The 12,646-nt window shown below is 56.7% G+C and overlaps 1 protein-coding gene across 1 annotated transcript in view; it reads right to left on the reverse strand.

Annotated features, from left to right (window-relative positions):
- LOC119095304 (WD repeat-containing protein 81) overlaps positions 1-12,646 on the reverse strand; it is a 194,945-nt gene that overhangs the window by 14,109 nt on the left and 168,190 nt on the right. Inside the window, exon 4 of the mRNA XM_037218156.1 lies at positions 525-645. Within this exon, the coding sequence (XP_037074051.1) occupies positions 525-645 (121 nt within the window). The remainder of the gene's footprint in view (positions 1-524; positions 646-12,646) is intronic.

Raw genomic sequence — 12,646 nt, forward strand, 5'->3', positions numbered from 1 at the left:
TCTCTTGCAATTTGCGCTTCCGAATGTCACGTAAGGAACTACTGAGACAATTAATCGTTGGTTAGGTATTTGTAAGAATAACACACGATGACAACAAACCTGGGATGCATAACATAATAACCGGTATTTAATGGGGGGGGGGGGGGGAATGCATTTCTGCAGCATCTCACCGGAGTGATGCCGAGAATTGGTCGCCTGCCTGACACCGCAGCTCCGTTACACCAGGGTGGAATGAGATGATATCATGCGCACTGAGATGTTGTCACAACTCAGTCACCCGAGGCCCACACTCGCTGATCTCAGGTCACCACTCAATAACCTAACATAACTGTGCACTGACCTGGGACCGCGGAGTGCGCTGACCTGGGACCGCGGAGTGCGCTGACCTGGGACCGCGGAGTGCGTTGACCTGGGATCGCGGAGTGCACTGACCTGGGATCGAGGAGTGCACTGACCTGGGACCGAGGAGTGCACTGACCTGGGACCGAGGAGTGAACTCACCTGGGTAAACAGGGTACACTGACCTGGGTCTGGAGGGCTCGCTGGTCTCCGTGACGTCATCAGACGCCACCGACACTCGCTCCTGGCTCTCCGCGTCCTCGCGGGCGGCCGGCGCTCCCTCCTCGTCGTCCATGTGAAACACACCTGCCGAGGACCAGATCGGTGTGAGGGGACGCTCTCTGTCCACATGGCGCACATGCACCGAGAGCCTGACCGGTGTAAGGGAAGCCCGCCGTCTCCGAGAAATACATTCGATCAAGGTGAGATCAGTGCTGCAAGGGTCCCCTCGCCCATGCTAAATACATCTGCCCGAGGCCAGGCAACGGGACGCAGTAACCGGGTGGTCGCGTACATTGGACAGTAATCGCGACATCCGGGTTCGAGACCCACCGCTGGATCTTTCACTGGCTTCGGTCCTCATCTCGAGTGGCGCCGATAACTGCCTCAGCGGTACTAGACACCGACAAACAACCAAACGGCTGCTTTAGCCCTGAGTAAGGCAGGAGGAGCACCATCGGCGCTCGCACCAGGCGCCATCGGCACCAGCGCCGGGTCACTGGTGAGGAGGCGCCAGGATGCGACGCCCCGTGCAGAAGGCAGGCGCCGACAGATGCCCCGACTGCGACACACCTACGCCGACGGACCGCCGCTCGGGGTTACAGGGGCGAGCAGCCGCGTTCCGACCTCGTTCCTGTATGTGCAGTGCACCGAGGTCGTCTGCTTACGTTACAAAGGTTCGGCATGGCGCGATGGCGCGTCAGGCGGACCCGGTCTGGCAGACGACCCCGGTCTGGTCGTTGTGCACAATGCCAGGGCGGCGCCCCCACAGCCGTCCGAAGACAGCGGCCAGTACACAGCGCCGCGTAGTCTCAGCGACACCCGCGGCCACAGAGACGATCCGTTGCACAAGTTGGTGTGAGCTGTTTTTGTTGCTGTTCTGGACCTTGTAATCACTGGTGGGGTAATTACGACATTTATCCACTGACTGTCAACAGTTTTCTCCCTTTAGTGCTTTTCCAAGTGATATATTTAGCCATTATGCCACGGGGATGCCTTGATTGAGCACCGCAACTGACTTGTCTGCTACCAAAATATTATTTGCGCCTATCATAGAAACATTTCGCACGGATCTGCCCAGAGACGCCGATAATTTCTCAACATGGCAAACAGGTGCCTTATTCATGCATAATGGGCATATGCCATTTGCTATTTCATTATTGTGCAGCCATCCTTTGGTGAACAATGGTTTTGTATCGTAGTTTAAATTGCAGCTGCTTTATCAAGTTAGCTATAGAACGTGTCTTCCCACGATCTTACACGGCCTGTCAGTTAAAGTTGTCTGCCAGATGTAGGCCTACTGCCTATTTTCCTGGGTATTCGTGGACATGCAAATCTCATCTCTCACTAGCCTTTTGCATAACCAGTTCGTTGACTTAAAAAACCAGCGACGGATGCAAAAACGGGAAAGCGGAGGAAACGAATGCAAAATAATAAAAAAATACGATCATTGACATATTGACAAGTGAAGCGAAGCAATGGGCGAACGTGGGACCAAGCCATAGCTTCTACCCAGGACTGGCCGCCTACAAGTGGACCAGGACTGGTCCGTAGGGTTGCAGGGTCCTACGCCCTACCCTAAGCCCATTCATAAGCTTTCCCCTGCGATCCCGCCGTCCCTGTCTCGGCTGCCTTTGCCTGTCCCGACGGCCGTGCCAAAGGGCGACCAGACAATGCCCGTTACTGTCCCTGCCAACCTGGGTCACTTGGGTTGTGTGTGTGTGGGGGGGGGGGGGGGGCGTCCACTGCATGGGTCATTTTTCACCCACTTTTGTGTGTTGTATCTGTCATGAGTTCGGTGCGCGGCTTCACCGCCTGGCAGGCCACCTGCACTGTATATCTCGGCATGTCCCAGCCGTCCAACCCGCCCAGCAGTGCGGGGCCACTGAGTTCAGTTCACTCCACGGCGTCGACAAGTGCCAGCCTGTCACAAGACATTGTGTGTGACGGGCGTCATTGTCCAGTCTCAGTCTGAGGCTATCGCTTCTACTGGACTCGCTCAGTCCCACTGCACACAAGGCACCGAAGCATTCAGCGACGCTTCACAGTCGCAAAATCAGACATCAGCTGCCATCATCCAGGTGAACAGCCGGCGACGCCCGACAACCATTTTCCGCGACATTTCTGGAAACGGTGATTCCTGCCAAGGATAACCAAAAATAGCAGGAAACAGGAGGCAGAAGCCGCAAACGACTACCTTGCCCAAGAACGACGCCATGGATTTGAGAGCGGGGGGGGGGGGGGATCTCCAGGCGGGCCTCCCAAACAACATAGAGCCTCGTCGCAAGGGCTCGCTATGCGAAACTTTCCAATGGGCTTCCGGAGTTCAGACTAGAAGAAAACCCCTACAGAAACCTATTCCTACTCCTCCAAACCATATATGCGGCACCTTCACATTTTAAAGGGGAAAACATTCCCACTTCTTCGTCAATTTGGATTATTGATGAACGACAAAAAAAAAGAAGCCGCATTTTCCCCTAAACAGACCTCCTTAACACAAAATAGACCCCCCTGATCCAGGGCAGGTCTACCTGACTCGTAAAGTGGTCCCCCGATCTAGAATGATGAATTTCTTGGTAACAAAGGGCCTCCTCAGCCTGAAAAAGAATCGCCTACCTCACTTGTGCGGGCCTCCTCGATCTGAATTTCAATAACGTATGCATCACATAACTTACAGCATGGGTAAAATAATCAAGTAATTGTTTTTTTGTGACGCGACAGGGAGAACAGAGATGACATCCTGTCCCTCGGCCCCACGGTGCCATCTCTGGCTCCACTTGCGGGACAGAAACCAAACAGAGACGACATCCTGTCCCTCGGCCCCACGGTGCCATCTCTAGCCCCACTTGCGGGACGGAAACCGAACAGAGACGACATCCTGTCCCTCGGCCCCACGGTGCCATCTCTGGCTCTACTTGCGGGACAGAAACCGAGAATGCGACGGAGGACAGATTGCGCGGAACGTTTAGACTCCGCTGTTCACGAGCGGAGTCGCAGGTAAAACCAGTCGTCTTTGGAAAGTGATAGGAGTTCTAACTTGAGCGTCTAACTAACGTCCCGGCTCGGCCGTCATGGCTCATACAGATAACGTCTGCGCAACTAATGACTATGGCTTCACGCAGTTAAAGAAAAAGAGGCCAAATTCATCAAATCTCTGTTGCAAAGCTGCTCAGGCGCACACGTCGTACACAGGCGATACAATGGCTGCCGGTGGTGCCTGTTCCAGCGCCATGCCCGCGGCCCTGGTACTGTCCTTGACCGCCCATTATCCCTCGCGGGAGCTGTTTGTTTTTGGAACCCTCCGCCGCCGTTGAGTCCATCGGCGCACGGGTGTGCCGGCCGCCGGCACAGCCCACTAACCAGACGCGCCGCGCCTCCCGGCCGCCGTGTGCCGGCCGTCGCCACAGCCCACTAACCAGACGCGCCGCGCCTCCCGGCCGCCGTGTGCCGGCCGTCGCCACAGCCCACTAACCAGACGCGCCGCGCCTCCCGGCCGCCGTGTGCCGGCCGTCGCCACCAGACGCGCCGCGCCTCCCGGCCGCCGCTGGGCTCAGGCCGCAGCCCAGACCCACGGGCCATGACCTGGGTCACGAGAGGAGGGACGCCCTCTGACACCGGTACCGTGCCCCGCCTCCCCGTCGGTCCGCGGTCAGGCCCAATCCCCAGTAGGCGTTCGCCCGCGGCGCTCACCAGACAGAAGGGCGAATGGCTCGTCGGTAGCGTGGTGCTTGGTATGACCGCTGCACGGGAGTGCAGGACGCTTACAGTCTTCACGGCTAGAGGAAGCAAAAGCTGCCACACACAGAGCCCGGCCGGCAGTCAGAGTGGCGGCTGGTCACCAGCATAACCACCAGGCTCTCGCAGCCGCGAATGAGGGCGTGCTGTTGTCTTGCCTATTGCGGCATCAGGTATTACGGATGGAGTAAGTATTCGTGCTACCATCACATCTGGGGTGTTAGTATGCACTTGCGCATACCACCGCGCCAGACGAGGATGGTCAGTATGCGCCTCTACATACGAACAGACCATCCTCGTCCGGTGTGTCAGTATGCACCTGCACACACTGGCACAGCAGACGAGGATGGTGTGTCAGTATGCACCTGTACACACGGACTCAGCAGACGAGAATGGTGTGCCAGTATGCACCTGTACGCACGAACACAACAGACGAAGATGGTGTGTCAATACGCACCTGTACACACAGACACAGCAGACGAGGATGATGTGTCAGTATGCGCCTGTACGCACGAACACAACAGACGAAGATGGTGTGTCAATACGCACCTGTACACACAGACACAGCAGACGAGGATGGTGTGTCAGTATGCACCTGTACACACGAACACAGCAGACGAGAATGGTGTGCCAGTATGCACCTGTACGCACGAACACAACAGACGAAGATGGTGTGTCAATACGCAACTGTGCACAGAGACACAGCAGACGAGGATGGTGTGTCAGTATGCACCTATACACACGAACGCAGCAGACGAGGATGGTGGTCCGAACAACTGTTCCATCAATAAAACTAATATGTTGTCGCAATAATTATGCAAAACTGGGATATCAGGTGATTGGACTACGATATCACACCATGAAATTTATTTTCCAGAACAGTGGCCTCCTCATAAATAGCAGGGCCTGATCCTGATCCTGATCAAGAGCACGTCCTTCTGATGAGCACAGGCCTCCCGAGCTTGCAAAGAAACCTTAACACGAAACAGAGCCTCTTGATTCCGAGCAAGTCTACCTAGCTCACAAAGTGGTCTCCTGATCTATAATGAAGGGCCGCTTGGTACAGAAAAAGCGTTTCCTCGACCTGAAAAAGGATTGTCTAGCTGGGTTATGCGATCTCCCACGATCCGAATTTCAGTAACATATGCGTCGTTCCAAAACTTACCGCTTGAGTAAACGACTCAATTAATTATTTTTCGGAGAGGGGAAGAGGAGGAATAAGTTCCCATGCCCCTACAGTGCCATCCCCGTCTCTACTCACGAAGCAGAAGCCGACATCGCGACAAAAAACAGAGTGGGCGGAAAGCAGTGCACCCGAACCAATCAAAATCCAGCCTTTTTTCATTTGACCAATCAGAAGCAGCGACCAGACAAGCCTGCGTACGCCCTGCAGTCAAAACCCATCGCTAAATACGCCCCCTTCTTCAGCGAAAGGTGACCTTATATGTTTTCCCGGGCTTGTTCACCGAATCTGGAAGCTTTGAGTTTTGGGGGATGGCTTATCAAAATGATTACGTAGTTGCCGTCCCCCCCCCCAAATACCGATCACCTAGCAGTTTCTTACCGTCCCATATTTTGGGGACCAGGAGTGCGGCTGCACAGCGCCCTCCCCCAATCCCATCCTGGAGCTAGCTTTATTTGCTGAAAGACATTTCGGCTTCAGGAACGACATATCAGACACACAGCGGTAAAATGGATACGGAACACTGGCTTGAAACAAAAACTCTCATCGCGATGTATGTGCGAGCAAAGTTAGAAAGTTGTCATTCCACCGCTTAGAAAAGCCAAGGTGACTATTTCATGGAATATTTATCCCTCGAGCCTCGTGCTAAAGCAGGACTGTCAGCACGGCGGACGCCACGTGGCGTCCTTCGCAGCAGGGAGTTATTCGAGCTCATCTTATGTCTGGGAGAGGGCCGGCCAAGGTACACCAGCCTTTGACACACACACACACGCACGCGCGCACGCGCGCACATACACACACACGCACACACACACACACACACACACACACACACACACACACGCACGCACGCACGCACGCACGCACGCACACACGCACGCACGCACGCACGCACGCACACACACACACACACACACATACACACACACACACACACACGCACGCACGCACGCACACACACACACACACACACACACACACACACACACACACACACACACACACACACACACACACACACACACACACACACACACACACACACACACACACACACACACGGACACGGACACAGTGGGTTTTTTACATGCTGTATGCAGCTGGATAAGGCGGTTTAAAGTGGATCAAACCAGCACTTTTAACAAAACTCTTCCAGATACGTCCAAACAGGCACGCACGGCTGTCGTCAAGCGCCAAACAGAGGTCATCTCGGGAGGTCATCGGCATGACTTTCTTAGAATCGGCGATCGCGTCGTGGTTTCTAGAAGACGTCGAGTGCAAATCGACTACAGTAAGAAGCGTGACGTGACAACTCGAACATTGAGAGGTGTGGCGCTCGTGGGGACCCCACTGTCTAACACGAGATAAGTAGAATGCACGCGAGGGGACAGCGCAGGGGGTGCTCGAACAGATCAGGTCGGGTGCACTGGTGATCACTGATGGACTTGACCAATTTCAACGACCCGCTGACCAAAAGCCAGCGATGGGAGAAGCGAGAGAAAAGAGTGGAAGAATGCCGGTGGAGGCAGGACGTGAAGATTTCCTCAACACAAACCGTATCAACAGCATCGACATCCTCCAAGGGGTGGGGCGATCTCAGTGAGGTACGTACATCTCATCACTCAAAAAGATGATGACGGCCAAGATAGTGATGACAGGAAACGACTGTCCAAGCAAGGCCACAAATTCAAGCTTCACGACGACAACGCCCGACCGAACGTACCAGCTTTGAACGGTGATGTGATCGAGAATGCTGTAGTCTCAGCAAGCAAAAACTATTTGGTTGAAATGGTCCTCGTCGACTTTTTCTCTTCCCAAAAATTAGGACGCACTGCACTAGAAAACAGCTGCTAAGCACTGGAAAGTTGGAACGGGTCATACGCAGCGAGCTCGGAAATACCAGTAAAGGAAGGCTCGTCGCGGTGCTCAGGACAAGGATGGAACGGCTAAGTAAGTGTGCACAACTTGGCGGCGAATTTGGACATTCGCTTTCCTATCGCATAGTTATTTGAAATGCTCAAATAACTGATGTTCTCCAAAATCATCGTCCATCCTTAGTACATTTCGATTACCCAAAAACCTAAGCGTGAACACGCTGTACTTGTTAGCACGGCCCTGACCTGCTGTTCCTAAGCTCAGCTAGGGCGACCGTGCACATACGGATTGTGTATCCGGATACAGCAGTTGTTCTTTTTGGCGAATATCATCGTAGGTAGACAAAACCCCTAAAAGTATTGCCTAGTGCTACTTTCAAGCCTGGCCTCGCCTAAAATCTCAGTTATACTTGCACGTGCGGCGATGCTAATGGTGCTTCGGAGGTTCATGGAGCGTGTGGTACTTCGGCTAATCGAGAAAAGCACGCACCAGAGATCGTATATTTCCCAGCGGACTGTTTACGTACGAAAATCACACACATATTCACCTATATATGACAGTGGCTCCCCCCCCCCATCAGTCAGAATTTCCTCCCGGGAACCGCGCGTACTCACCCGCAGCGCAACGTCGGCGCCCGGCTGCGGGCAGCAATCTTGCCGCCGACAGCATGCGCATCCCCGATCGCGACCAGAAGCCTGGCGCCCGGCACGGCGGCACGGCGGCGACACGTGATTGGTCGCGACACGGCCGGCGGCCGGTCGCGGCCGGTCGGCCCCCCAGGTGTACTTAAGCGGACCGCTGACGGGCAGCCGCCGAGCCCGCCGGCCGCGCCGCCCGTCCCCAGCCCGTCGCCGGCGCCGCCGTCTTCAGCCGGCCACGGAAGCCCTGCCCACGGGGGTCCGTGCTGCGGCGGACACGGTACCGGTCCCGGGCTACGGGTCACCACCCCCGACACGAGCGGTCATGGCCGCGCACATCTTCAGACAGGTCAGTGGGTTCGAGGAGCGGTAAGCTTGAATGGAGTTTAAGGGCAAATTTAGATACCGCTCAAAAGATAGCTTCTTTGGCAATTATCGGCAAAGAATTTCATCAAGTATTGACAAATGCTTGACAATCATTCAACAACCACGAATGCTATGCTACTGAAATAAGGGCCTATTTCATAAAGGATAAAATATGAAAATGCTGTTTGCGAAAAGTGTGCAGAACCTGCCGAAAGTACACCTTTGAGGGAAAGTTACGATGTCCGACACCCGGCTTGACCACAATAAACGTTTACAAAAATGGGCGCCTCAGCCTCCATTACTAACTTTGCTCATAGGAACAGACCTGTGCTCCTATGACCTGTTAAGAACAGACCTGTGCTCCTATGACCTGTTAAGAACAGACCTGTGCTCCTATGACCTGTTAACATAGGAACAGACCTGTGCTCCTATGACCCGTTAAGAACAGACCTGTGCTCCTATGACCTGTTAACATACGAACAGACCTGTGCTCCTATGACCTGTTAAGAACAGACCTGTGCTCCTATGTCCTGTTAACATAGGAACAGATCTGTGCTCCTATGACCTGTTAAGAACAGACCTGTGCTCCTATGACCTGTTAAGAACAGACCTGTGCTCCTATTTCCTGTTAACATAGGAACAGATCTGTCCTCCTATGACCTGTTAAGAACAGGCCTGTGCTCCTATGACCTGTTAAGAACAGACCTGTGCTCCTATGACCTGTTAAGAACAGACCTGTGCTCCTATGACCTGTTAAAAGAACGTCAAATACGGCAAAATTCCCGTCCATTTTACGAAAGTCTGTCCATTGGCCTTTAACGAAGAATACGCCACGCCGCATCTGCACACATCTAGCATTGTTACAAACTGGGGGGCACTTAAACCCGCTTTCTTGTCACACACAACTACACTCGCCAAGCTGCAATTCATGGCAAACCAAGCATAACACGGGCCAGTTCGGAATACAACGAACAGGGATCAAGTCTGGATTCTAATGCAGTTCCGTATCGCACAGATATAAAGACTGATGCACCATGGCATCACTAAAACCGGTGTGCCGTCAGGGTGTATGTATGTGTATGTGATTGGGGCTTTACGACGCACTCAGCTGCTGAGGCTATATGGCGTCGCCTGCCGCTCACCCTGGCAGGAAGGGCGGGTACCGCGGGGAATCGAACCCCGTACCTCTGGTTTCCCAGACGCGCAGTGGTTAACGCAGACGCGTTAAACACTGCGCTACCGGCACCCCTCCGTCAGAGTATGATAGCGCGCGGTGATAGATAGTAACGAACACAACTGTCTGTGTTCGTACAAAGCAGAGCCACCCTATATTATTAAACGACCGGTAGAAGAGTAAGAGTCCTGCTCCAGGCTTCGCGGTCTCGCTGAGCGGTGTTCTGTGCTCCATAGCCTCGCCGAGAGGTGCACTGGGCTCCGTCGTCTCGCTGAGCAGTGCTCGATGCTCCACGGCCTCATTGAGCACCGCCCTGTGCTTCGCGGCCTCGCTGAGTGATGCTCTATACTCCGCGGCCTCACTGATCAGTGTTCTGTGCTCCGCTGCCTCGCTGAGCAATGCCCTATGCTCCCGGCCTCGCTGAGCGGTGCTCCGCGGCCTCGCTGAGCAGTGTTCTGTGCTCTGCTGCCTCGCTGAGCGGTGCTGTGTTTCGCGGCCTCGCTGACCGGTGTTCTGTGCCCCAGGTGGTGGCGTCGCTGGTGCTCTCCCAGACTCACATGGTGCTTGGCGTACTGGTGGCATACAGCGGCCTGCTGGTGTCCAGCAAAGAGTCCGGCGAGCTGTCCTACCTGACCAAGGGGCAGGTCACGTGGGTGCTCTCGGTGCCGTCCTTCGGCACTGCCATCGGTCAGTCCGGGGCGCCGCTGCTGGCAGCACTGAGGGGAAGGGCCGTGCGACTGCCTCCGCCGCCGTGTCCGTGTCCGCGGCCGCTGCCGCTGCCGCTGTGCGTCTCAGACTGGGTCTCCCTCCGCTAACGCCGCTGTTATTCACTCTTATCCGACCCATGTCTCCGACACTTTGCACGCCCTTGTGTCGGTCACCGACTGCCACCGTATCCGACACCGCACCTTCCCATGATACGGCCAGTGTTCGTGCGCGCACGCTCGCCGCTGTCACTGTCGCAACCACCGCCACCGTCTGTGCCACTTCCTCTGCAAATTCCATGTCTCCGACGATCAATCTTCCACTGCCCACTGCTCTGTCACCGCCACCGTCTACCACTACCACTATTCTTGGCAGTGACATTCCTGCCTCCTTGTCCTTGCGTCCTACCCGCTGGCATGCCGGCTGCCTCTGCCACTGCCACCGTCCCGCGCGTTTTCACCGAGCCGAACGCGAGCGTCAGCAACGCCAACACTGCCATCTGGCGGCAAAACGCGACGAAACCAGGTATTTTCTTCACCGTCGTTGCTATGGAATAAATGTTGTCGGCACGCCACCTGTGCCGTCAGCCCGAAAATGACGCCTGGAATGGTGAGATGGTGCGACAACATTGCGGACCATACTGTTGTACTATTTTTATCCCACCAGTCCGCAACTGGTGCCGAAACACGTAGTAAACGGTCCCTGGTCACCAAGGCGTCGCCAGCGAAGCGGCACCCGCGTGTGGCGCCACCTGCCCGCTCCGCTCCCGCCTCTCCTCGCCACCTGTGGCAGCGAACCTACGCCGCACCCGCTTCAGCCACACGAATCATTGGTCGGTGTCTGCACATACCCTCGACCCCGCGCCACCCTCCAGCTGTGTCTCGCCCAACCACCCATCAGGAATGGCAGCCGCCCTAGAATGCTATCACCACGGCACTTGGTGGTCTCCGTCGCCACTTCCTTGGCCGCAACAGCGGCATTAGTCCTGCGCAGAGCGCGACCCACCGTGAGCCTGGCCTGGTGGCCAGGCTCTGGCCTCCCTCTCTGGCCTCTCCCCATCAGCTCTGGGGGGCGCCACAGTCGGGCGGATTAGCTCGCATCACGACTGCCGGGTTGTTGTTCTCAGACTCAACACCGGGTGCCTTTGTCTCGGCGGTAAAAATCGTCGCGAACACTCGTCGCGCAAAGCCACACGCCACCTTTCCGCTTCGCACAAGAGCCGACGTGCCGTGACGGCCTCCGCCAGCCGCAGAGGCCGCCGTTCGCCGGCGACCGACACGCTGTGTCGTGTGACGATCCCCCGCTCCGCAGGCTCGCTGCTGGCGGCGCCGCTCAACAACTCATTCGGAGTGTTGCGCGTGATCGTGCTCACCAGCGCGCTGAACGTGTGCTCGTGGGTGGCGCTCTGCCTGGGCGACAGCCTGCCGGTGCTGCTGCTGGGGCGCCTCCTGTCCGGCCTGTTCGTCGGCATCAACATCGGAGGCAGCCGCATCTACATCGCCGAGGTGAGGGCGGCGCGCCTGCCGACGCGCCGAGGACGGCGGAGGCGCCGGCCGCTGCTGTCTCGTCGCCGACAGCCGAACTGTCGCCACCCCGACCGCTGCTCAGCTGATGTGCGCGGTGCGCTCTTCCCAGCGATCCCGTTCATGCAGGTTGTACCGCAGAGCGCGGCGCGCCCGTCCGTTTGTTGCCGCTCCCTTCGGTGTCTCCTCACTCACAGTGTGCCATGTGTTTCTCTGATCGTTCCCGCAAACCTCGCCGTGCCTTGCCGTGTTCTGTCTGCTCGTCTAGCCCCCCCCCCCCCCTCCGGTGTTTCACAACATGCACGTCCTCTCAGGTGTCTGTGTGCTGTGATCCCGTCTGGCCCTTCCCTGTCGCCCCCCCCCCCCCCCCCCGGCGTCCCGCAGTGTGCCACGCCTCCGAGTCTGACCCTCTCCTGCTGTTCTCCGGCATCCCACAGCGAGCCGCGTCCCCCCGTCTGACCCCCCGTCTGACCTCTCCCGCCGTTCTCCGGCGTCCCGCAGCGTGCCACGCCTCCGTCTGACCCCCCATCTGACCCTCTCCTGCCGTTCTCCGGCGTCCCGCAGCGTGCCACGCCTCCGAGTCTGACCCTCTCCTGCTGTTCTCCGGCATCCCACAGCGAGCCGCGTCCCCCCGTCTGACCCCCCGTCTGACCTCTCCCGCCGTTCTCCGGCGTCCCGCAGCGTGCCACGCCTCCGAGTCTGACCCTCTCCTGCTGTTCTCCGGCATCCCACAGCAAGCCGCGCCTCCGTCCGACCCTCCGTATAACCCTCTCCTGATGCTCTCCCAGCGCCTCGCAGCGATCCGCGCCTCCGTCCGACCCTCCGTACAACCCTCTCCTGATGCTCTCCAGCGCCTCGCAACGAGCTGCACCTCCGTCTGACTCTGCGC

Source organism: Pollicipes pollicipes, unplaced genomic scaffold (assembly GCF_011947565.3).
Source record: "Pollicipes pollicipes isolate AB1234 unplaced genomic scaffold, Ppol_2.1 Scaffold_4219;HRSCAF=4965_pilon_pilon_pilon, whole genome shotgun sequence".
Taxonomy (NCBI): domain Eukaryota; kingdom Metazoa; phylum Arthropoda; class Thecostraca; order Pollicipedomorpha; family Pollicipedidae; genus Pollicipes; species Pollicipes pollicipes.